The sequence below is a fragment of the Rhinolophus sinicus genome, linkage group LG10 (genome assembly GCF_036562045.2).
Source record: "Rhinolophus sinicus isolate RSC01 linkage group LG10, ASM3656204v1, whole genome shotgun sequence".
In the NCBI taxonomy this organism is placed as follows: Eukaryota; Metazoa; Chordata; class Mammalia; order Chiroptera; family Rhinolophidae; genus Rhinolophus; species Rhinolophus sinicus.
Window position 1 is genome coordinate 37,668,179 of NC_133759.1, and position 25,909 is coordinate 37,694,087.

Sequence of the window (25,909 nt, forward strand, 5' to 3'; positions counted from 1 at the left end):
CTGTAGCAAGGATGAACCAGGGTAAAAGTATGGAGAAGAAAATCCTGAATGCATTCAGGCTTTTGGTTAGCAAGCGTAATGAGTGAACTCAAACAGAATTAGGCCAAACAAAACCTCTTTCTAATCAGGAGTGGAATGACAAGTCCTGAATCCACACCAGACTCCTGGGCTCGTCTTTGAGGGCCCACTCACACAGGGCCATCTACCCAGAGCTTCCGGTTAGAGAACTGTTTGCATGGTATTGAAAAGCAATGGCTTCCTCCATGGCTCATACTTGGGAACATAACTTTTAAATTCATGCCAGTTTGATTGGCTCCGTAGCCAATTTCGTGGAGTCGCTAAAAAGAAGAGCAATAGCGGATACATCCAGCATTAATATAACAAAAGAAGAAAAAAGAGAAACTTTTCATTAGTACTTTTTGATGTCAATTTATTATTTAGCCCTTTTTCGATACCCAAACAGGTGGGCCGTCACAAAACATTCAAAAAGTCCTCTAAAACAGTCGAGGTATCTGTCTTACCTCAGCTCCGTTTTAGAAACCTGGAAATCAGGAGCCCTGGCATTTATAGAAGAACTATGTTAAAAACACCTGCTGTATCAAAAATACTGTTGGAGGATCACTCCTTAGAAACATTTTAGGATAAATTTTGTCAATGGCCAGGAAGCAGGCAGGTCATGGTTCTTAACAGAAGATTCCATGTAAATCAGCAAAGTGCTGCTTCCAAAAGTTTGACTCTTTGATGAGTATAATGTTGTTTGAAACATGGCGTTGACGAAGCCCATCGTTTGGTAATTAGCATCCTGTCAAGTCTCTCGGGTCAAGACCAGCACGCTGAACCTGGCCCTTGTCAAAGAAATGCATTGTGGGCAATTCTGATCTGACGGTCAGGGGTCCCTGTGGTGCGCAGACCCGCCTTCGGTGCACAGCCCCCAATGACCACGTACCATGTCCGAGGGCCTCTTCACCCACAGGCATGAGAGCTTTTGCCGCATCCTAATGACCTGACACACAATGCTAACTTCTTTGATAAATGTCTATCCTGGTGATGCAGACACTTGCTCCTCCCCAAAGAAGGGGTCTCTCTCTGGGATAGAAGACTCTTCAGAAATAAAATCATTGTTGAAATAAAACCAATGCAAAAAGAAAAAAACATGGAAAACGAAGACCTTAACGGGCCTCTCCTTTGGAGGAGTGGCTGGTCTCCGGCATTGCTCTGGGTGCTTTCCTCTCTCCGGCATTGTGCTGGGTGCTCTCGCCTTTCCAGGAACTGTCCCTGGTATAGAGGTTGTGGTCCTTGATGTAGCTGATGACTGCGTCGGGGAGCAGGTACTTCACGCTCCGCCCTTGGCCCAAGGCCTGCCTGATGTACGTGGCGCTGATCTCGTTCGGCACAGGCTCCCTGGCCAGGTGAATGTTGTGCTGGTACCTCTGCAGGATGGGTGAGGCCGAGATGTACCCCTTTGCGTCATGACCCACCCGGCCCACACACACCACGCCGAACTTCTCCACTATTTCCTGGATGTGCTCGTCTTTCCAGAGGTTGGGGGTCTGGAAGGTCTTCAGGACATCTGCCCCACAGAGGAGCTTTAGTTCAGGCACAGCTGGGAAAACAAGGGTGGATGCCAGCAAAGTTACCGAAGGGTCATGGCCAGTAAAGATAACATATTCCATTTGAAATTTTCACAAAATGCTTTTGGAATGTACTGGGAACGCAATGTCTGTATGTTCATGACTTAAAAAGAAAAAGCACGGAAATGAATCGGAAGCTACTGCAGGAATAGACAGTTGCAAGTAATAATTCAATCAGGTCAATTGTAAGTAATAAATCAGTATATTGTCTTATATTGGCAAAGTGCCAAGTCATACAAACCAGTGTCTTATTTTTAGTGTTATTATCATAAGTCTGTGGTTGCTAGATCCCATCGCAGAGTGGTCCAAAGACGGCTGTGCTGTACACAGAACCCCATCTGCTGACAGAAGGTAAGGTTCGTAAAACACTAGGGCTTCAGGTTAAGTCATTGCCCTTATCAAAATCTATTTCAGCCCTAACTCCTGGTACTTTTATAAGTAAGATCTCATCATAAAGGTTAATTATAAAGGATTGTTGGATAATCAAAAGGTCTCTAAGACTCCCCGCTAGTGACCTTTTCATCTGTTTTCAATAAAACAAAGCTCTAGAACACCTGATCAATGTGGATAATTCCTTGGCATTTGTTCTAACAGAAGGGTGATTGTGATGATAAAAGAAGACCTAACATTTATCGGGTGCTCACTATGAGAACAACTGCAAAGTGCATTACGTGCATAATCTCATTTCATCTTCAGAACGTCATGAGGTAGGTGTTATTGTTGCGCCCATTCTGCGGAGGGGGAAACTGAGGCACAGAGAGGCAAGCGACTTGCCTGAGGTCACTCCTCTAGGCAGAGTGGTCAGCATTGAAACCTGACAGCCAGCCGCCAGGTGGGGGCATTTGTAACTGAGAGGCTCTGCAGCTGCCTGCTGCCGCTCCCTGGCAGGAATTGTACATGCATCAGAATCGAGAAGCCCTTCCTGGGTTTTCCTGGCACCAGTTCACGTTCACGTCCCTTTTGAATGGGCTAATCTGGAAAGGAAAAATCAAGTCCAAGTTAGAAGCAACCAGCTGAATCTCTGGTCCTTCTAGAGGTGGATTCAAGCTTGGTAAAAAAGCAAAACCTGGGCTCCTAGAGCGCTGACATCTCTCAGTCACCATGAAACCTCAGCTGGGTGGGGCTTCAGGGACAGCACCTGCTGGGGAACAGCCTGATGTTTCGGCTCCTCTATTCCGGAACCTTCAAAGGAATCTGGACATGGACCAGACAGATGAGTTTAATAAGGAGCACCAGACCAGCTCTGGAATGGAAAGTGAGAAACTGGAGGTGTCATGGGGGAGGTCTGAGTTCCAGCCTCAGTTGGGCACAGGCTACTCTGGAGTTGGAGCCAAAATCCTTCCTTCTCTGGGCCTCAGTTTCCCAATCGATGAAATGGTGGGCACTAGATTTATTTACTCAGCAGACGTAATTACAGAAACACACTTTGCAAACACTCAAGCAGCATAGTATTAGTATAATGAAATGATACTCAAACATTTATAAGAACCAGACACCTTCGATTCAAATCCTGGCTCTGCCATTCAATAGCTGAGTGACCTCGACTGTAGAATGTGGATAGAACAGTACTTATCCCATAGGATTATTTCAGACTGAACTTACAAATGTAAAGTACTCGAAACTGTGCTTGGAACAGAGTAAGCGTGATAGCCACCCATCCACCCATCCACCCTCCCAATCCCCCACCTACTTATCTACCAATCCATTCATCCACACATCCTTTGAACACGTATGGGGCATCTCCTAAATGCATGGCCTTTAAAAATCATTAAAAATTATTCAATAACTCATATTTTCACTAATTTGGGCTGATCCCGTTGCTCACAACATATATGTAGACTTGTACTGTTTTGCATCTGTGAGGTTTTACTCTAATGTCTTATTTATTCAACCACTGAAATATAGCAAGATAATTATTCAATGATTGAATTATTTATTAAACCATTATAATATAGCAAAATAATGTAGTGAGACAACATAACAATTTGGTGGTTTTTATCTGGTCTTCCTATGGGGAAGGTTAGATGACGAACACTTAATGTCAGGGTCTCCTGAGGCCTGGGGCACCCTCTCTAGTTTACAAGGTTAGAGAACAGAGAAGACACCCCCGTCTTCTCCCGGTGGATTTTTGTGGGGATGATTTCCACATATCAGCTTCAATATCAGATACTGTTTAATTCATTAATGATGACAGTAAAGAAAATGATTCACTCCGAGACTTTGCCTACCGGGGACAAGTGCTCCTACCGTCCCTGTTCCTCACGTCAAAGGCACGTTGTCTTCCGGCAACATGGGCCTCAGACCCCAGCTCTGGGCAGCCCTGCCAGCAGGCCTCACAGAGGCCTGCACGTACCCCTTTCAGATCCACTCCCATCACTGCTACCAAATCTTCAGCTCAAGTGGCTCTGACTGGCCAAGTCCAAAGTACGTAAGTCTGAGGTACTGAATAAAGGCACCAATTTGATTCATTTTAAAAGTGACAGTGACATAAACAGGATGTCCACTGTCATTTTTAGGCAGTGTGCTCTGTTTGAATAGCCACAGGCTTGGAAAAGCAGATGAAGCAGCTATTTACATAGAATATGAAGAAGTGCCACCAGGACCGTTTTCTTTGAATGTCCAGTCGCCCTCTTTGATATAAAAAAAGCACCAACCCTGAGGTCAGCCAGCCCTGGGTTAGATCTTCTAGGACGCAGGCATAGTTACAGCAGACGGGCCTGCTTCCTGAGCTGTAAAATGGGAATGAGAAAATCTCCTGTGGAAGTTATGGAAACGAAGTGAGGGAGGCAATGCTAGGTGAGTTTCCTGCTTTGTACAGGGTATGGACCCTGCCACATGGGCCACAGACAGACATGGGAGTGTGGGACTTCTGGGTCTTAACAGGACACCAGCCATGAAGCCAGGTATTGCAACTAGAGGGCAGCACCCAACTTAGCCAGGCAAGGCCACCTTGGAAGTTAGTGTGAAATGGAAAGGGCGTCCTCGGAAGGTCCCTGAGCTGTGCTCAGCCCCATTAGCCAAGGACGGGGACACCTCCACAAAAGACAGACACACTGGGTCTGTTAGAGGTTCCAGGCACCCTTCACCCCAGTGTCACACCCAAGTAGCCCAGAACGCAGCAAGCAATCCACAGGGCTCTGGAGAGGCCGAGGAGGACCGCAAATCACAGGAGTGAGAAGCAAAGCAGGGCTCCGGCAGCCAGAAAATGCTGAGCTCAGCCTATAATTTGCATTTCCAGAGAAAAACAGCTCACAATACAATACATAGCACACAAAGTGGTCCTTTGGAAATATCTCACTAGTAACGTACAAGCCACATCATCAAAGGCCAAACTTATGTTGAGGAAAACCTCATCTTCCTTTTTTAAATTGCTCTAGTATTTTTTTCTGATTATAAACATGAAATTGGCATCAATTATGGAATGCATGGAAAATATATAAGTATTTAAAGTACAAAACAACAACAGCAACAATAATAATTCTGCTTCCTACAAAAATCGTCAATATTTTGGTGTATTTTAAAAAATCTTCCTCTCGATTTAGACATGCACGTAGATGTGAGAGTATAGTTACATGTTTTTATATACTTGAGATTATATATAGCATTGTATCCTGATTTTTCCCACTTACCTCATAAGCATTTCTCTAAACCATGAAAACCTTTTGTGTAGATTCTTCATCATATGTATATAGTATAATTTACTTATACATTCCTTTATGTTTAAACATTTTATTTTATGCCATTTATCACAGCAAAAATTGCTGTGATAAACATCTTTCTGCATAAATCTTTGTCCCGATTTCTAATTATTTCCTCAGCCGGATTCCTAGGAGGGGGTTATCTCAAGCAACGGGCATAACATTTTTGAAGTCCCTGATATATTTTGGTAAACTGAAAAGCCCACTTTTCATGCAACAAGATGAATACGACAGACAGGAAGAGGGTAAGGGACAAACCCCAACATGACTGCGCTGACCAGAGTAGGCTAGTAGCCCCTAGAAAAATAAATCCGAAAAGAATGTGGGATGAGCTTTGGCAGAGGGAGGGAGAGAGCCCATCTCAGTGAAAGCAGCTGAGACTGGTTTCATGGGGAAGGTGGGTCCCAAAACAGATAGGTTTTCAACAGGGAAGCCAAGAAGGGAAGGGGGAGGAGGGGCAGGCCAGGTAAAGAGCCAGACAGGGGTTCTGGAAGCATCTGCAGAGAGGTGAAGTGTGAGAAGCTGGGAACCTGAGGGTGGTATCCCTCCCCCATCCCTGCCTCCCACTGGAGGCTCCAGCATTCCCCAGCACCTGTGCTGTTTCCTGCCTTTGTGCCTTGCTCACCTGCCCTTCTGCCCAGAAATGCCCCCAACCCATAGAACTTACTAACCCTATGAGTGTCGGTGCAGGGGTCTCCTCTTTCAGGCCATGCTGGACTCACCACCATTACCACCTGTTTCCAGCTCAGGTCAGGGGCTGGGGCAAGCTGTCTCTGTACTCAGCCTGAGCCCAGAGCCTGGTCCAGCGGGGTGCTCAGCGAGTATCTTTAGAACCCTATTAGGAGTGACTGCTGAGCCAGAGATGGTTCAGAAAGGAGGCAGAAGGCTGAGAACTAACACGGTGCAGGGCTCATGACTGGGGCAGAGTGGAGATGAGCCCATGCAGCGAGTGGAGGAGAGGCAGACAGAGGCCGGAGGACTGTAATCAGCATTGGAGAAGCTGATTATACAGGAGGCTGTAACACCTTTTTTGGATTCCTACTCCAGTGTGCAGTTCCCCCAACTGGCTATAAAGCTCATCCCAGAGTGCCTATTAAACATCCAAATTCCCAAGCCTCATTCCCACTCAGGAGGTGTGGGGTGTGGCCTGGGAATTAGTGTTTTTAACAAGTGTCACAGGTGATTCTGCTGTGAGCGATCCAAGATTTGGGGAATGTTGCATGAAACCTTTAGGGCCTGGTGGCATTTTCCAGTCCTTTCAGAAGAGTGTTTCCCAATTTGTGTTCTGGGGAACACTGGTTCTCAGAAATACTATTAAAAAGAGTTCCATGATTAAAACGCAAAAATGACTATTATTTCCTTTTCTTCTAGAGTCACGATGCACATGAACAGAATATAGGTTCTGAAAAGTCCTGCAGTAAAGAAATCATTTTAGATTTCCCGTGACATTCCCAACACCTTCTGATCCGGAAAGTGTCCACCAACCAAAGTTGAGAGGGGCACAGCAGGAAACCCAGCAGATGCACCTGCTGGAATTTGGGCTCAGTGGGACCAGGGACACTACTGGTGTCACATCTTGCCCTCCCATCACCGGGTGCTCCTGTTTATTTGCAGGAGGGGGCTATGCATTTGACCCCCAATACCAGGACTGCCATTAGAGAGAAGGTGCTTTGAAATCACAGCTGACAAGGTTCCATCACACACCAGGAGTTGAGAACAGGGTAGAAACCCAGGGTTACACACTGAAAGGATAACCCAAATCAACTTTAGATTGTCTTTAAAACAGGTTTCCACTTCTGAGTAAACCACTGAGTTACACTGCTGTAAGTGTTAGTCTCTCAGTTTAAGGGTTATAATGGCACATTTTGTGACTGTCATCCATATCACAAGCACAAATCACAGAGCAAATTTCTTTGTGGCAGAAAATCCCCAATTAGCATAACAATGTATGAAGGGTGGTGGTGGATTGTTTAATTAGACCTTTCCCACTGGGCAGCTGACCCCATCAGGCCACCTTTAACACTCTTCCCTGTGCCCAGAGGGTAGTGACTCCTGTCAGAGCTCCCTCCCACTCACAAGGGGGTCAGCACCTACCTGCACGCTCCAGGGAGACACTCCCGCTGTGGTCCGGGCCTTCTGTCTGGGACAGAGAGCTGAGCAGCTCACTGTGGTGATGCCTGCGTTGTAAACATACGGCTCAGAGTGCCTATTAAACATCCAAATTCCCAAGCGACCGAGGGGCTCGGATTTTAAGTCTCAGCTTGCTTTCGTCCATTTAAGGTAACTCATTCTACAAACATTTGCTGAGGGCCTACTAAGTGCCAGGCCCTGTGCCAGGAGCTGGGACAGAAAGCAGACGCCATGGGGTCCTCACAGAGCGCCCTCTCCAAACAGTTCACTGCCTTCTGTGAGCCCTGGGTGAAAGGAGCATATTTCCGCTCCTTTTCCACATTATCTTTCAATTATCTCACTTTTTAAAAAGTTGAGTAGGGAATAAAGACATGGGTTATTAGAGTCAGACAGACCTGAGTTCAAGATACAAATTTTCATTTGTAAAGCCAGGATAATAGCGCTGACTTTTTAGACTCTTGTGAAGGCACATGAGCTACGACCCAGTAAGCAGGGGCACAGTGCCTGGCGCACAGCCGGCTCTCGAAAGAGATGCTCACTCTTAAGGGAAGGCAGCATCTGAGGACGCCAGAGGGAGACCGCGAAGGGTCTGGCTGGGAGCCCGGCTGCGTGGGTTGAATCCCAGCTCCCCCACAGGGAGGCTGTGTGACCCTGGGCCAGTGGTTTCAGGTCTCTGTGGGGATGATTGAGCACCTGCAAATCAAGGAATAATAACAGAGCCTGCCTCCGATGTAGTTATGAAGATTAAAGGAGCCGTCCACGCAAAGTGCACTGAACAGTGTGCAGCACAGAGCAAATCTCATTACGTGTTAGCATTTCAAATGTGATCAGACTGGCACCAATTTGGCATGTGCGGCTCTCTCAGCCTTTTATCCTCTGCAACTCAAGAGATACCTGTATCTTCTTCTTTTTTTTAAAATCAAACACAGGTCATCACTATGTCATATCAATTTGATCCTGTATCTTCTACCCACTGTATTACGCATTTACAGGCACTGGAGTGGGGAGGGAGCAGTGCCTAATGGTAAAAGCAGGTGCTCTGCAGCCAGAGTTGGTGAGTTCAAGTTTAGGTTCTCCTGCTTATATGAACCTGGATGGGTCACTAACACGCTCAGAGCTTCACCGACCTTGTCTGTTAATTGCTCATGAAAGTTCATACTGGCCTTATTTCCATCAGTATCACGAGACCACGCAGGAGGAAGTGCTTTTACCCTGCCAAATGCTGGAGAAGTGGCTCGATGCTGTTATTACTGGGGGAAGGCTCAGGCAGTCAAACCAGTTAGACTGCCTGGGTTGAAATTCTGGTGCCAGCTTGTAGCTGTGAGATCTTGGTGGGTTCCTTAAGCAATCTGCCTCCAGTTTCCTCATCTGTAGAATGGGGCGGCGGGGGATGGGTGGTGGTGCTAATGACAGTATCTACCCCAGAGAGCTGTTGTGAGGATTCAGCGAAGAGCTCAGCCTGGCCCATCCACAGAAAGTGCCCGATAAACATCAGCTGTTATTATTAAAACTGCTCCTAGTCTAGCTTCCCCACCAGACTGTGAACTCATCCAATCCATCTTTATTGTCTTAACACCTAGGACCTGCTTACCTACAGTCGGCTGAATTCAGGAATGATGGAAGGAGTGGATGAATAAATACATTTAATTCTGGTCCAAAGTCCTTCCTGATGATCTCAGAGACTCAGCCAAGTCATCTTACGGACTAGCTGTGTTTCCATATTGTCTTACTGCTTTGCTTTTGGTAAACTTCGTTTCTGAGGATTCACTCCTGGGTTAGTATGGAATCTCACATCAGACTGAAGTAGGTCTGCATCTCCACTCCACTCTCTAACTGTAGGACTCTAAGTGTGTTACTGATCCTTCCAGAGCCTCCATTTCCTCATCTGTAAAATGAGACTAATCCCACCTACTTCTCAGAGTTAGGGAGCTGACTAGATAGTTCATATGTGAAAGCGCCTGGTCCACATAGTAGGTGGTCAATAAAAAGTGGTGACTGTCATTTTATTTTACTTACCTTGAAGCTCCCGGTTCAAGTTGACCCTACTTAGAATATTAGCTGGATCTCTGAACCCTGGTGTTCAAATGCTTACTTTCAGTGCTGAATGCCTCTTCCTCACAGACCTCCACTGCCTCTGTGGGGCAGTGGCCATGACTTCCTCTTCCTGCCTGCCTGAGTGGAGCGTGGTGTGCCCAGCCCTGGGCCTGAGGACTGACCCTGGGAGCATGTTCTCTGTGTCCTCAGCAGCACCACGGGTCTCCGGGGACGCACGATCAGAGGTTCACTGTGGCAGGAGCAAAGTCAGCCATTCCGTGTTTCTACCTGGAGGTCCCTGGTTTTGAAGACGGCCATGAGCACGGCTTCAGAGTCAAACAGACTGGGGCTCCACCACTTGCTTGTTTGTTGTCATGACTGTGGTTAACTTAGCCTCCCTGAGCCTCAGTTTCTTCATCTGTAAAGTGAGGACAACATGAGATCATGTTTGCAAAGGGGTACATGAGATGATGAGGATGGGCCACATCAAGTGGCACTGTCACCAAGGCCCTCACCCCACACAATGGGGAAAAGGCCGGTGAGGTAAGTTATCGAATGCCCTAAACGCATGAAAGCTGACCTAGATTTTTTAAAATTTAGAGTAAAAATAAGCAACCTGGTAAAGAGAAAAAGAATCCTCAATAAGTCCCACAATGAGTTTACTTCCTAGTGACATTTGTCTCTGTCACTATGATGTAAATTCACTCTTGACTCTATGGAGAAGATACAAAGGGTGGGGTAGATTTCTACCATGTTTTTAAAATCACCTGTCTTTAAAATTTTAACCAGATTTTCAATCTTAAAGAAAAAAGTGCTTCTGGTAGTTTTAGGAAAGCATTGGTAGTCAAACAAATTTTCCAATGCAATGAATACGCTTTGGAGATGAAGCTTTCTCTAAATAGTGGGAAAAAAAGATCTTAACCAGCTATCTGATAAAATGGTCTTGACTATTTGTATCAGTGATTCTCAACCTTGGCTGCACAAAATAAATCATTTGGGGACCTTTTAAAAATTACCCATGACTAGACCTCACCCCAGACAAATCATAATCTTGGGGGGGGGGGGTGTTTGAGCATGCTTTTTCTTTAAAAAAGAAGCTTCCCAGGTGATTCCTACAACCAGAGTTGAGACCACTGGTTTGGATGGAACTCGGTACTAATCAAAAGCCTGATCACATACTTAGAGACGGAGGCTGTGGCCTCAATCCTGGCCACAGGTTAAAATCCCCAGGGAGCTCTTAAAAATCCTGACGCCCCCCACCCAGACTAGTGACATCTCAGTCTCTAGGGTAAGTCTCAGGCTTCGATACTTTTGAAAGCTCCTTAGGTGATTCAATGTGCAACCAGGGCTAAGAAGCACTGAACGCAAGGATATAGTAAAAAAAGAAAAAAAGAAAACATGTGTTAAGTAAAATCTTAGCTCATGCCTGCATTTTGCAGCAGAAGCACTAATAATATTATGCAGTAGTGTAGTCAGTTCCTATTTATCTGGGAATAGCTTATCTGTTTTGAGGATAAGTTATGGGCTAGTGCTAGGATGCAGGGAAGGTAGCTAACATTATTAAACACCTACCACAAACCCGGTATTTTGCCTACACCACCTCATTTAATTCACGCAGTACCCTAGTAAAGTAGGTGGTATCATCCCATTTTACTAGGTGAGGAATTGAGGCTCAGAGAGTCTAACTCACTTAGAGCAAGTCACTTAGCTAGTAGTAAACTGGGCTCCAAAACCTGAGCCCTGGGCCGTACTCTACAGCATGGTGGAGGACAGTGGCGGGCTGTTTCTGACTACATATTAAAGCTAAATGACTTGTTGGATTATCTATTGTTTTGTTTCTATTCTCCTCTGTTAGCCTAGATATATGCGAGCTGACGATATGGCTTATTCTGAAAGGATGATCCAGGTGTAAATTTATTCCTTATGTTAAAAAAAAGAGAGCGCATATCTCTTAACAATCATTTCATATTTGCTCTCCTTTTAATTTGGCAAGAGTTTCGGAAGTAACACTGTCACTGCTGAATGCTTCCAGCTGGTTCTTTCCCCAGTAAAAAGAAAATAATAAGAACCAGGATACGTAACTAAATGTTTACCTTTACTAAAAATGTAAACATTTTTCTCCCAAGTTACTTTGAAGATAAGTGAAAAACGAAAACCAAAAGAGATTATGAACAGGGCTGCCAATTATCTGACTTGTCCCTTGTGCTTCCCAATAGATTAAAAAATGCAGTCCACAATTTGCAATTCCTTCCAGCAGAGCTGGCTGTCATTAGGGATGAGGCAGGCCCCCCTCACAATCCCGGACAGCCAGGACAGGTGGGACTTCCTACTTCTCTAGCAAACTCCCAGTACTGTTTCCCACCATAAGTCAGTGACCTATGGTTCTAACATGCAGGACTTGTCAGGGCTTATAAACAGCAAATTACTTATGTTGAATGCTAACAGCAATTCCAAAAGGAAAAAAAAATAAATCCCGTGTAACTATTTCTAGATTCATAGTTCTTTTCTGTTTTAAACTCTAGATTTATAGAACCCAGGATTTGTATAATTAGAAAAGATGGCTTATTATGTAGATGCAGTTTTCAATCTACTGAATTACGATAATAAGGTCCCATTTACTGAATATTCTTATGTGCTTCTGTCAGAAAAGTCATTTACATCTTTAAAATCCTCATTAGGTTGTATTGTCCCTGTCTCGCAAGTGAGAAATGTGTCTCAGAGACGTTAAGTCAAATGCCTCAAGTCACAGGGCTACTAAGTGGTGACAGTGGAGCCAGATTTTCTTCTCAGAAAATTTGAAGTATCAGCTGCCAGAACCTACTCCCAACTTACTCTCTCAAACAAAATGCTCGAAAACCATCATGTCTGGGCGGCCGGATGGCTCAGTTGGTTAGAGCATGAGCTCTGAACAACAGGGTTGCCGGTTCAATTCCTACATCGGCCAGTGAGCTGCACCCTCCACAACTAGATTGAAGACAATGAGCTGCCGCTGAGCTACCAGAGAGGCGGCCGGATGGCTCAGTTGGTTAGAGCGCGGGCTCTCAACAACAAGGTTGCCGGTACAATTCCCGCGTGAGATGGTGGGCTGCGCCCCCTGCAACTAAAAGATTGAAAACGGTGACTGGACTTGGAGCTGAGCTGCACCCTCCACAACTAGATTGAAGGACAATGACTTGGAGCCCACGGACCCTAGAGAAACACACTGTTCCCCAATATTCCCCAATAAAATTTATTAAAAATAAAAATAAAAAAAACCCATCATGTTACAAAAGTGCACAAAAACACATACGACTACACCAACCCACTCTTTCTAGCCACTCTGGATTACTATTTTAGGAATGTCTCCTGTATTTATACCTTAGCTCCCACGGTTTCCTTCAGATAATGTCATCTATCAATTGTCTAGTATGTTTAATAATAGAGTACTTCAACACAAACTATCTCACACAATTATCTAAACTTTGAAGAAAGGAGTGATATGTCTATTTCACTAACATAGAAATTAATGGTAATAAAGTTTAGTGAACTCATTTAAGTCCATGGAGTTCACCAGAAATGGTCCACACTGATGCCTGACCCAAACTCCTCTCCTTTTCACTGCCCCGCTGTTGTCCCGCAGCAGCCTAAGCGTCTGTCTAAAGAAAGGAGAGTCTGTGAGACGGATCCTTTCAGGGACTTTGCTTCACCTGTGTGCTTACACCTTATGTCTCCCTGTTTGGCCCCAAAGGATGGCTGGTCAGCCAATGACGGGTAAGATTCCCCATGGGGGGGAGTAACCCAAGCCAGGCACAGCTGCGTGGGGACCACCAGAAGAACTCACGGGGTCAATAGAGGTGGGCACAGCCCCCCCACCCTCCCCCGGCTAAGGAAAGCTTCTGGCTATGTGGCTGCATTCATTCCCACAACTGCTTGGGAAGTGAGTCAATGATGTGATAACATCAGTTCTCCTTCCATGCTTATCAATAAGTTTCAGCATAAAGGTTTTTTTCCCTGGGGAGGCACATACTACAATTATTAAGACATCATGGGACTTTTGATTCCGGCTGTTTGCAGGCAAGGGTGATTAGTTTGAACCAGTTTTCTGGTATGATGTATGAGACTCACAGACCGTGGAGAAAGCAATGCTACTTCCTTGTGTGTACATCAATAAAAGCCACAAGGTGGCCCGATTCGGGGCTCTCAGTCCTTTGAGGCTGTGAGACCCTTGGCCCCTGTTTCATAACTTTCTTGATTTTTGAAATAAGACTGGGCGTTTCCACAAAGCGCATCTGAGGGCAGCGGTTTGTGGTTTTCTTTACTCAGGACCTCTCTGGGAATGTGAGTCTGTGGGTCTTTCTCCCTCTAAGGTGAGGCACTTCTTGGATTTTGGCTGAGAAGGCCTGGCTGAAGCCCCACTGCACACTCTATCCCTACTTTTCACCCCGGGGCTCTGCAGACCCTGGCCCTGGTCATCAGGCCCTGGTCATCACACAAAAGCATGTGCACTGTTACCTCAGCACCTTTACTGTCTCCATCCACTGCGCCTGCTCACTCTCCCAGGGGTCGACTCGGATCCAGTCGGACGTCTGCAGCGCCAGCCGGACCATGGCGACGCGGTGCTGGGCAGCCGCGAGGTCTTTCTTCCTGTACTTGTCATTGACAGGAGAGATGATCCCCTGGACCACCTGGTACATTCCTAGGCGAGAGAGAGCAGTGGTGTTGCACGGACAAATGCTCGCCACCTGGCAGCCTGAATTCAGGCAGGGGCTAAAAATTCCCATGCCTCATCCTGGCTGGGAACAGACCTTGGCATTCTCTCCTGGGTGGCAAGCTCCCTTAGGCCAGGGTAAAGGCCCACCTCAGGGACCATGTGCTTCTCCTCCAGAGCCTTCTACAACCCCGAGTAATACTTCGGAGAGGAAGGCTGTGAGGGTGGAGCCAGACAAGACTCCCAGATAGCAATGTGGACAGTTCAGGTCAGAGTAGGGTGGAGGAACACCACGCCTTCCCCTGTGTGGGACTTAACAGATGTGCTCTCACTCTCTAATCACGAATGGGACAATAGTCACATATAGTTTCTTAGTCAAACAATAGATCTTGTGGATCAAAGATGAAGGGACGGGATTTAGCATGAATCAGGTGTGTGCGTGATGGAAGAAAACTGACTGCACAGACCCACCATTGGCGGCGGAGGAATGTGCTGCTACGGGAATGGGAATGCTTACTTTGGAACAGAGAGGCATGGGCTGTGCTGATTAGCGATGCTGTATGGCTCAGGGCCTGGAGAATGGGCATTTTAAGTTTGAGTTACGGCGACATTGTAGAAGCTACAGAAAACCATCATGTAAAGAGTATGAACGCCACTCAAAGAGCCTCGGGTGGGAGCCCAGCTCCACCACGCTAGGACGCCTTCAGGAAATTACTAAGCTATTCGAAAAACTAAAATACTTAGCCATTTGAATTTCAGTTTTCCTGTCTGTAAAATGGGATAATACCTGCTTGGTAGGACCTTGTGGTAAAGATAATGTTTACGTAGTGAGATAATATTTTGATTGAGTATATATTTTTTAAAAATTGTATTGTAAACTATAACATGCACATAAAAGGGCATAAAACACATATGGTTTGACGGAGAGTTATAAAGTATATCCTGCTGTAATCGTTAAGTAAGTTAATATACAGAACGCTTTGTGGCACACCAGAAGTTCCCTATCACAACCCCACTCTGACTAGTCTTACTTTTATAATATTAATTCTCTTGCTTTCCTTTATAGCATTTCCTTTATTATTAACATTTTATGAATAAATGTATTTCATGTATTTAAGCAGGCTTTAAAAAACATAGATCCATTTTGCCTGCTTCTGAAACTTTTATAAATGGAATCACATTGAATGTATTCTTTTGTTAATTCTTTTTCACTTTATGTAAGTAAAATTCATGTAGAACCACCAGTTATATTGCTGTATAACATTCCATTGCACGATCATATACCAAATAATTGATCTATTTTACTGTTGATGGATTTGGTTGGATTCTGGCTTTAGACAAGTACGAATAAAGCTGCTAAGAAAATCCTCTCACAAATCCCCCTATGAATATACGCCCACGTTTCTTAGGATATATACTTAAGAGTGGAACTGCTGCGTCACATGGTAGGTGTGTTTGCGGCTTTACTAGATGATGTTCAAAAGTTTTCTATAGTGGTTGTAGCTAATGTCCCTCCAACCAGCGATGTATGAGTTTCATTTTCTCCACACCATGACATATGGGGATATTCTCAGGGTTTTCCCAATTTGATACAGGTGTAGTTATATCTCATTGTGTGTGTGTGTGTGTGTGTTAAACTTTCATTTATTTACGTGTGTTTTTCCAGGACCCATCAGCTCTAAGTCAAATAGCTGTTTCAATCTAGTTGTGGAGGGCGCAGCTCACAGTGGCCCAAGTGGGGATTGAACCGGCAACCTTCTTAAGAGCACCGCACTCTAACCAACTGAGCTAACTGGCCACCCCTCATTGTGGTTTTGTTTGTTTTCCTGCTTACTAGTGAGGCTGAACATTAATTTGTATATATTATTAAACATTCAAGGTTAATTTTTTGTGAGTGCCTGTTCAAATCTTTTGCCCGTATTTTGGGTTGTCTGCCTTTTAATCAATTGATTTGTAGAATACTTCATATATTCTATGTAGCAGCCCTTTGTTGGTTGGTTATATATGTCATAAATATCTTCTCTCACTTTATGGCTTGTCTTATTGTTCTTTTTATAGACTCTTTATTTTTATTATTTTTAAATTTATTGGGGGGACAATGGTTAGTAAAATTACATAGGTTTCAAGGGTACAATTCTATAGAATCTTTCTGAAAACAAAAGTTCTTAATTTTAATGTAGTTGGGTTATTAGTTTTTTCCTTTATGGTTAGTGCATTTTGCATTATAAAGACATTTTCCTATATTAGTTCATCAAAGGTTTATCATTTTGTTTTTCACATTTGGGTCTTTGTGCATGATGTGAGTCCTACTAAGTTATTTTCCACTTGGACAGTCAATTACTCCAGCAACATTTACCAAAAAGGCCCCCTCCATCCCACTGCTGTGCCCTGCCACCTGTGTCGAAGGTCAAGTGTCCACCTGTGCATGGGCTTGTTTCTCTACTCTCTGTTCTGAACTGTTGCTCGATTTGTCTGTCCTGGTGCAGTGTCACACTGCTTCGCTTAATGTAGCTTTATTTTACATCTTGAGATCTGATTAAGCAAATTCTCCCACCTTGTCTTCTTCAACAGTGTCTTGGTAATTCTTGACTTTTTGAGTTTCCCATAGAAATTTTCGAAAGAACTTGTCCAGTTCCACAAAAATGAATCCCCCATCTACAACCCAAAAAACCTGTTGAAATTTTGATAGGAATTGAATTGAATGTACAATTCAACTTAGGGAGAACTGATATCTTTACAATATTGAGCCTTCCGGTCCACATGCGTGGTACATCTTTCCATTTATTCAGGTCTTCTGAAAGGTCTCTAACGTTTTATCAATTTTCTTGTAGAGCACTTACATGTCTTTTGTAAGGCTTATTCCTAGATACTTGATTTTTTTGGATGCCACTATAAATGGCATTTTTAAAACAATCCTTTTTTCTGTTTGTGGCTGATATATAGAAATATAATTGATTTAGGTATCTTGAATGTATATCTAGTAAACTTGCTAAACTCTCGTATTAATTCTAATCATTTATCTGCAGAGTCTTTTGAATCTTCTATGTCCAAAATAAAAACACCTGAAAATACTGACCATTTTGCTGACTCATTTCCAATCCTTACACCTTTTATTTTTCTTGTGGCATCATTTAAGACCGATAACGTAATGCTGAATAGAGAATGGTGTTAGCAGCCACCCTTGTCTTATTCCCATGATCAGGAAAAGATTTTAAGTTTCGTTAGTACTTATGGAGCTTGCTGCAAGTTTTCTTTTTCAGTTGATACTCTTTTTCAGGTGTGGCTGAGACAATGTAGTGTGTTCAGTAAGACCCATTATTATTTTTACTTTTTCTGGGCACATAGGAAGGTAATATTTCTGTTCCTCTTGAAATTAAGTTGGGTTTAATGTTAATTTACGGAGTTATAGTCAATGGGATGTGGGTGGAAAGGGATGTGGGTGGAAGTGATGTATACCCCATCTAGTCTTGGCCATAAAAACTCCTACATGACCCTCCAATTTTCTTATAGTGAGTCTGAAAACTGTAACTACGATAGCAAAGCCATAGATGGGGCCTACTAGGGTCCCTGAGACACAGCTTGGAAGGGAACTGACCTGTAGATCTTCTGAACCTACATTTATCTCATGAGAGATAAACTTTATGTGTTAAGCTCCTGAAATTGGGAGATTTGTTTTTGTTATTGCAGTCTAGCCTGGTCTATCCTGTCAAATATTTTACTTTAAGAGACATTTCCAGCTATTCCTAGTTTAAAAGCTTTTGTCGTAAGTGAATTTTATCAAATATTTTTTCTGCAACCCTTGAAATGATTGTGTGATTTTTCTTGTTTAGTCACTTAATGTAGTGGATTGCATTGATTAACTTTCTAATCTTTTACATTGCATTCTGGAGATAAACTCGATTTGGTCAAGATATACTGTCTTTTTAGTGTATAGATTTATTTTGCTAATTTTTTCTTTTTAGGAAGTGAAAGAGGCCTATAATTTTCTGTTCTCTTATTGTCCTAATCAGGTTTTGATATCAAGGTTATGCTAGCCTCATAAAAAATGTTGGGGAGCTCTCTCTTTTTCTGTGTTCTAAAAGAGCTTGTGTATGATTGAAATAACACTTTTTTTTTCTTAAGTATTTGGTAGAACTTACCAGTAAAGTCTTATGAGGCTGCAGTTTGATTTGTGTGAAAAGTTTTGACTACTGATTTAATTTCTTTAATGGTTGTAAAATGATTCATATTTTTATTTCTTCATTATAATTTTTGTAACATTTTTCTAGGATTTTATCCATTATGTCTAATTTTTGAAATTTACTGACATAAGTTTGTTCACAATATTATCTTATCTGTTTAGTGTCAACCCCATCTGTAGTGATGTCCTTTTCATTCCTAATGTTGGTTGTGTTTCCATTCTTTTTCCTTGCTCAATCTTGAGAGAGGTTTATTATTTTATTAGTCTTTTTAAAGAATCATCTTTCCATTTTATCAATTTCCGTTCTTATTTTATTAATTCTATCCTTCTACTTCCTTGCTGTTATTTTGTTATTCTTTTTCTAACTTCTTGTGATGGATGCTCAGCTGACTAATTTGTGGTTTGTCATATTTTCTGACATACACAGTTCAGGCTACAAAATTCTCCTCTTCGTACGCCTTTACTTGCATCCCACAAATTTTGATATGTTGTGTTTTCATAATCACTCAGTTCAAAATATTTTCTGATTTCCATTATTATATCTTTTTTTTATCCATGAGTTATTTAGAAGTATTTTTCTTCATTACCAAACATATTGAGATATTTGGTTATCTTTCTGTTATTGACTTCTAGCTTAGTTGCACTGTAGTCAGAAAACATACTCTGTATTGATTTTAATCACTTGAAATGTGTTGATACTTGCTTTATGTCCCAGGATATGGCCAGATTTAGTAAACATTCCATGTGTGCTTTAAAAGACTGTGTATTCTATTATTGTTGGGTGAAATGTTCTATCCGTTCAGTCAAAACTGCTAATTGTTTAAATCCAATGTTCTTACTGATTTTTGGTCTACTTGTTGTATTAGTTACTTAGAGAGACATATTAAAATCTCCTATATGATTATGAAGTTTTCTGCTTTTCCATTTAATCTTTAGAATTTTTTAAGCATACATTGTTGTCTACATATTATTCTTACATATCTTTTAGTGACTTGAGCCTATTTATCTCTAGTAATGTTTCTTGACTTTAAGTTTATATGTTTAATATTAATAAAGCCTCAACAGCTTTATTTTGGTTAGTATATGACGTATTTTTTTTCACCCTTTTTCTTCCAACCTTTTTATACTTCATTTAGGCAAATGTTTTGTAAATAGCCTACAGCTGAATTAAAAACATTTTAAGTCAAGTTTGACAATTATTGACTTTTAACTGGAACATTAACTTCACTTACACTTAATGTGAATGTTGATATATTTAAGTTTCAAGCCACCATCTTATTTTGTGTTTCTTTTTTGTCATACAAGTTTTATGCTTTTTTTTCTCCTTTTCTGCCTTCTTAGGACTTATTTCATTTTCTTTCTCTCAGATTACAACTTACATATACAGACTTATTTCCTAAATAAATTAAGACCTTTCCCCTCTTCCTCCACAACACAGAACTTTACAATTCCATTTATCACCTCCTGACTTACATGTTACTGTTGTAGACATTTTAAGTCTATTTTCCCCCCAACCCTCTTAGACTATATTATTCTGCTTTATGCAACCAATCTTATTTATATTGACCCAGTATTTGCCATTGTCTTTGTATTCCATTTCTTTTTGCATATCAGATCTTCTATCTGGGAATCACTCTCTTTCTGACAGAATATATCCTGCAGCATTTCCTTAAGTTAGTGATTTCCTTCTTGAAAGACATTTTCAACATATTACCTTCATTTCTGAAAGATATTTTCAGACAGGGTACCACAGTCTTCTGACTTCAGATGTTGCTGTTGAGAAGTCATAATCTGTGTTTCTTTGGTTGCCTTCAATTTTTTCTTTTTCTACATATAGATTTATTTTTATTTATCCTGTTTTGGGATCACCGGGTCTCTTAAATCTGTGGAGTGGTGTCTTTTTTAGAGCTGGAAAATTTTTAGTTACTATCTCTTTAGAAATTGCCTCTGTCCCTTTTCTGCTTCCCTTTTCTTCTGAATGTGTATATATGCAGCCTGCATGTCTCCTAAAAAAAAAAAAAAAAAAAAATTCTCTTTCTCTGTCTGCTCCATTCTGGATATTTTCATTTGATCTCTATTCCAGTTCACTGAGTCTCTATTTTTCTCTCTCTAATCTTATTTCAATTCATTCATTGAACTTTTGAGTCTTCCAGTTTATGAACATATAAATCTCTCCATTTGTCTAGGTCTTTGAATTCTTTCATAAGCATCTTCATAAGCATTTTCAGGACACAAATTCCATATATGTTCTGCTGATTTATACCTAAGTATTTCATTTTCTTTAGATCAGCTGTAAATGGTTTACCGTTTTGTTTTTGTTTTTCACATGTTTGTTATTAGTATATAGAAATATGATTGATTTTTGTTTGTTGATCTTTATCTTGCAACTAAACTCATCTATTGTCTTTTATTTTTAAATAGATACCTTGGGATTGTCTACATAAGCAATCATGTCACATGCAAACAGAGAAAGTTTTATTTCTTTTATTCTTGATTTGAGATCTTTCCTTTTTTTCTAATATAAGCTGTTAGTGTTATACATTTCCTTCTTAGTACTGCTTTAGCTGCATTAACACATTTTGATTTGTTGTATTTTCACTTTCACGCAGTTTCATGTATTTTTAAAAATTTCCTTTTGAGACTTTCTCTTTGACCTGTGGATTATTTAGATGCGTGTTGTTTAATATCCAAGTGTTATACTATTTTCCTGTTGTTTCTTTTACTGGTTTCAGTTTGATTACATTATAGTCATAGACCATAATCTGTATGACTTGAATTCTTTTAAACTTTTTGTAATTTATGTTATGGCTCAGAATGTGGCCTACGGTCTATTTAAAGGGGGTTTGAAAAAAAGGTATATTCTGCTATTGTTGGGTAGAGAGTTCTATCATATCAATTAGATCCTTTTGATTGAATGTGTTGTTCAGTTTTTCTATCTCCTTGATGATTTTCTAATATTTCTGTCAATTGCTGAAAGTGGAGTGTTGAAGTCCCTGCCTATAACTGAATTTGTCTGTTTTGCTTTCTAGCTCTATCAGTTTTTGCTTCCTGTATTTTGAGACTCTGTTTTTTTTTTTTTTGTTTGTTTTTTTTGTACACATTTAGGATTGTTATATCTTTTTAGTGGACTTTCATTGAACTTTTAATTTTGTTTATTTTAGTCATCATGTCTAGAAGTTCTGATTGGTTTGTCTAATCTGGTAAGTCACTTTTTATAGTTTCTTTTCTTTCCTTAAAGAAAAGCATAACTTTTAATATCTGTATCTGAAAATGCCAATTTCAAAGTCCGTACAGGTTATTTTTACTGCCTGTTGTTTCTGCTAGTTCTTAGTCACATTGTTTTGTTTCTTTTGTGCTTATTTTTGACTGCTTATTCGTCGATGCCCCTGACTAGTTATTTGTGGGTGCTCTCTAGGCCCTAGATAGATATGCCCTCCTCCAGAAAGGCTTTATGTTTGCTTTTGCCAGGCACATGTAGTTATTAAAAGCAAGTCATGGATGACCTTAAATCAAGTTCTTGACTTGAGGCAAAGAGTTGCAAATATGAACAAAGGCTAATGTGTGGCCATTTCTTTCTAGCAATATTTTATCTTTTCCTTTTTCTTTTCCTGCTTGCTTTAGTATCAAGGCACCTAGGCTTCTCTGAAATCCTCTAAGATTGGGGAAAGAAGGTAGGTTAAGATCTAGTTTACTCTGGCCCTGAGAGTATAGCTCCTTGGGGGTCCAGTTTAATGTAGGGGGAAGGCACCCCTAAGGCTCCCCAGCTTGGGTGGTCTCCAGCCTTTGAGCTCTTTCCCTCTTGGCTTCTATGGCCACTGATTCAAAGCTTATGTGGGCCAGTGCTGGCAAGTGCCCACAGACCATCAGTGGTTCTGTTGTTCCAGTAGCTACCAACCTCCTAGGTTACAGGTGTTTATCTCTCAGCTGGTCTGAGACATCCCCACTTTTCAGCTTTAAAAGTGAGCTTTGAAAAGTGTTCTATTCACCATTTATTGTTGTTTTAGTGGGAGAGTTGATCCAAAGAGTACAGCCTGCTCTAGCCTGGAAGCTGGAAGTGCTCTGAGGCATTTTCCATGCCCTGTAACCTGGCGGCCCTAGGGCCTTCCTTCATGGAGGCTGTGGTATCCACTTCTCCAGGTGGATGGCAGAACTAGCGGAGAATAAAAAGAGGACGTTCGGCTTTTGACTTCCAGCACTGGCTGCTAAAACTTATTTCAGAGGAACACTTACGAAGGTTACAGCTTTCATTTAGAAGAGTCATGGTTTGTTGTGAGAAAAATATTAAAGTTCCAAAAGATATCCTTAAAAAAAAAAAAAAAGAAAGAAAAGAAGAACCAGAGCCCAGGGAATCAGAGTGCACAGTTTTACTAAAATAGAAGGAGAGAATATGAAAATTGTAATACCCAATATATACCGGTAACAAAAGATGAATACAAGTCATGTTTGACTTCACAATTACAAGAGGTGCTCAAAGTGGTTACCATCAGCGTCCAGACACTTCTGATGACAGCGAACCACTGCTTGAGCAATGTTGACCCAAGTGTCCACTTGTATACATTTTTTTGGCACCTCCGGTATTTATACACATCTGAGACCCGTGTTATACATGGAACATGTTATTTCTTTCTCTTTTCCTTCTTAAAAAAAGTGGGAGCTGGGAAAACTAACTTCTGCTGGGTACTAATTCTCTTGGGCAATTTACACACATTTAACTTTCACATTTGTCTGTTTTATTGGAGGAAAACGGGGGTAGGGCACCAGAGTCCCCTTCAGGCAGCTCTGCTGGGCATCTTGGATACTCAGGTGTCACCTGTGATGGTTTAGCTCATCTTGACAGGGCAGGTTGTACACTGAGAAATCATTGCTTTGTTATAGCACCCAGGAGAGGAGTGTCAATAAAAATAACAATTTGGACTAAAACTCCTTCTTGCCCTCCAAATGGTCATGAGTTTAAGCCTTTTCCCTTTCCCGCAATCCCACAATCCTAGTGTTGCCTCTTCTGTGACCTCTCCTCCCCTTCGTTAGATGCAGGTACCTCTCTGGTGAGCCTACTGCCACCCCGACACACCTCCATTAGAGCACTTGTATGATAGTGGTCTGTTTGCCTTTGTCTTTCCCATGAGACTGACAGCTTCCTAAGGATGGGAACCATCTTCAATCTGCTGCCATGCCCAGCACATTGCTTAGTATGAAGGTACACCGCCCTTACCTTGAGGTTACCATAGCAATACATGGCTGTGACTTTAACATGGTGGACAGAATTCCTTGCTTATCTCCATGCCCTGGGGAAAATCTAATAAAATGGCAATAGAAGTAGTATGAAATCACAAAGGCAAAGAGAGTGAGAAAGGAGACAATAATAGGTGGGAAAGGTGAACAACATTTTGGAAGCTAGAGAGCTGAAGAACAATGGTTAACAGAACAAGCAGAGTCTGCAGGCAGGGAAGGTGATTAGGGACAAGGTACACTGTACGACAGAAGCCCCGAGTGGTTCAGGACCTGGAAGAGCCCACAACCTCTCCAGGTTGGGGTGCCAGTGGGCCTGAGCACAGAAGGACTAGTTGAGAGCTTGCCTAAGGAGCCCTTAGATCCAATCGCCTACCTTAGTTTCCCATCCGGGCAGAAGACCAGATATCTGCTTTCTGATGAGGTTGAATCAGAGAGACTCTCGACTCCCAAATACAGGCACCGCTGGGAGGAGGGGTAAGTCCCATCCTTAAGACAAGAGGATTAAGTGTGGCTCCCAGCACACCAGACTGAAGATGTCTCTCTGGCAAACAGACCCACCTAGGGCCTGATCTCATGGCCATGAGGCCTGCCAGCTCCATCCATACACTCAGATCTTCCAGCCAGCACTTAGGGCCCGATCGGCAACTATGAGTGGACAGCCTAAGAAGAGACACGTTTCAGAAAGGTGCTGAGTGTGAAAGACAGAGACCAAAACAACCACCAGGAGAAAAGGAACTCGGAGGATACAAAGGCAATGCAGAGAGCAAGATGAAATTTCAAAAATCTCCAAATAATGTTGTCAGAGAGATAAGAGATGATATTCACACCATGAAACAAAAATGGGATGCTTTATAAAGAAATAATCAGGAAACAGGAAGAAGCTCTTAGAAATTAAAAAAAATATTCATGCATTCAACTATATCCACCAACTGCGTATTACATGCCAGGCACTGCGCTAGGTACAGGGGAGGCATAGTGGGGTTATGATAAAGCAGACAAATTCTTGTCCTGATGGCACTTACATTCTGGTTGATGACAGCAGCAATACAATCAATTAGTAGAAGAATTGAAAGCTAAGTTTGAGAAAATTATAATGCCAGAAAGAAGATAAAATCAGAGAATTGATCCAGGAGGTCCAACATCTAACTAACAGAAATTCCTGAAAGAGAACAGAGGGAGGAAAACATCAAAGAAATAATATAAATATTTTCCTAGACTAGAAGGACCTAAATTTTCAGAGTCAAAGGCCCTCTGACTGCCCAGCTCTTTGAATAAAAGAACGTCCACACACTGGCAAACCATTATAAAACTTTAGACTGCCAGGTTTAATGAGAAGATTTTAAAAAGTTTCCGGAGAGAAAACCAGAGGCTGAATACACAGGCCTGGGAAGCAGGATATCAATGGACATCTCAACATCAATTCTAGGATCCCGAAGACAGTGGAGCAAAGTCTTCAAAACATTAAAGAAAAATTATTTCCAACCGAGAACTCTATATTTGGCCAAATAACCAATCAATTAGAACAGGAGTTGGAAAACTTTTTCTATTAAGAAACATAGTAAATAGTTTAGGCTTTGTGGACTATATCGTCTTTGTTGCATATTCCCCCAACTCCCTCCCCTCTTTTTTTAAAACAACACTTATAACATAGAGAAAAAACCGTTCTTAGCTCACAGATAGCATAAAAACAGACTGTAGGTCAGATTTGGCCTGTGGGTTAGAGTTTATTGACCTCGGAATTGAAGTGTAGAATAAACTTGTGTTCAATACATGCAAGGTCTCAGAAAATTTATCTCCCATAGATTCTTTCTCAGAAAGGTGCTGGAGGTTGCACTCTGACAAAACGAGCAAGTAAACCAAAAATGCAGAAGGCCTGGGATCCAAGAAACAAGGGTTCCAAATCAGCAGGTGGGCAAAGGGAATCCCCAGGAAAACGGAAGGGAAATTCCAGATGACAGCGCTGCAGCAGGCAGAGAGCTAGAAGCTGGAGGACTCCAGGAAGGATGTGAAGAGAAACAAAACGGAACAGACAGACGACCTGACGAGTCTGTTTGTACTAAGAGCTTTAGAGAGCTCTCGGACATTTTGGGGCTGAATTAGTGATAGGTATAAGGAACCTAAGGAAATAAATGAAGCAATTATTAACTCCAGAAAAAAAACAAAAATTTATATGAAAGGCAATGGAAGCAGGGTGTCCTATATGGTTTTGTTAATGCCATTTACATAGACATAAATGTAAACAATAAATATCAATTTAACCCAAAGTTGCGAGCTAATCAATTTGGGCGCATGTGGGGGAAGTAAAGTGAGTGTGGAGCTT

At 42.0% G+C, this 25,909-nt stretch overlaps 1 protein-coding gene across 10 annotated transcripts in view; it reads right to left on the reverse strand.

The window, feature by feature from the left end:
• Positions 1-413: 413 nt before the first annotated feature.
• The window catches only part of NMNAT3 (nicotinamide nucleotide adenylyltransferase 3), a 97,094-nt gene continuing 71,598 nt past the window's right edge, over positions 414-25,909 (reverse strand). For 6 of the 10 annotated variants that reach the window (XM_074312925.1, XM_019747482.2, XM_074312922.1 and 3 more), the window contains 3 exons: positions 13,985-14,168; positions 7,424-7,506; positions 414-1,603 (listed from right to left, as the gene is read on the reverse strand). In XM_074312925.1, coding sequence (XP_074169026.1) covers positions 1,170-1,603; positions 7,424-7,506; positions 13,985-14,166 — 699 coding nt within the window. In that variant the 5' untranslated portion in view covers positions 14,167-14,168 and the 3' untranslated portion in view covers positions 414-1,169. The other 4 variants (XM_019747488.2, XM_074312927.1, XM_074312928.1 and 1 more) reach the window with 4 other exon arrangements.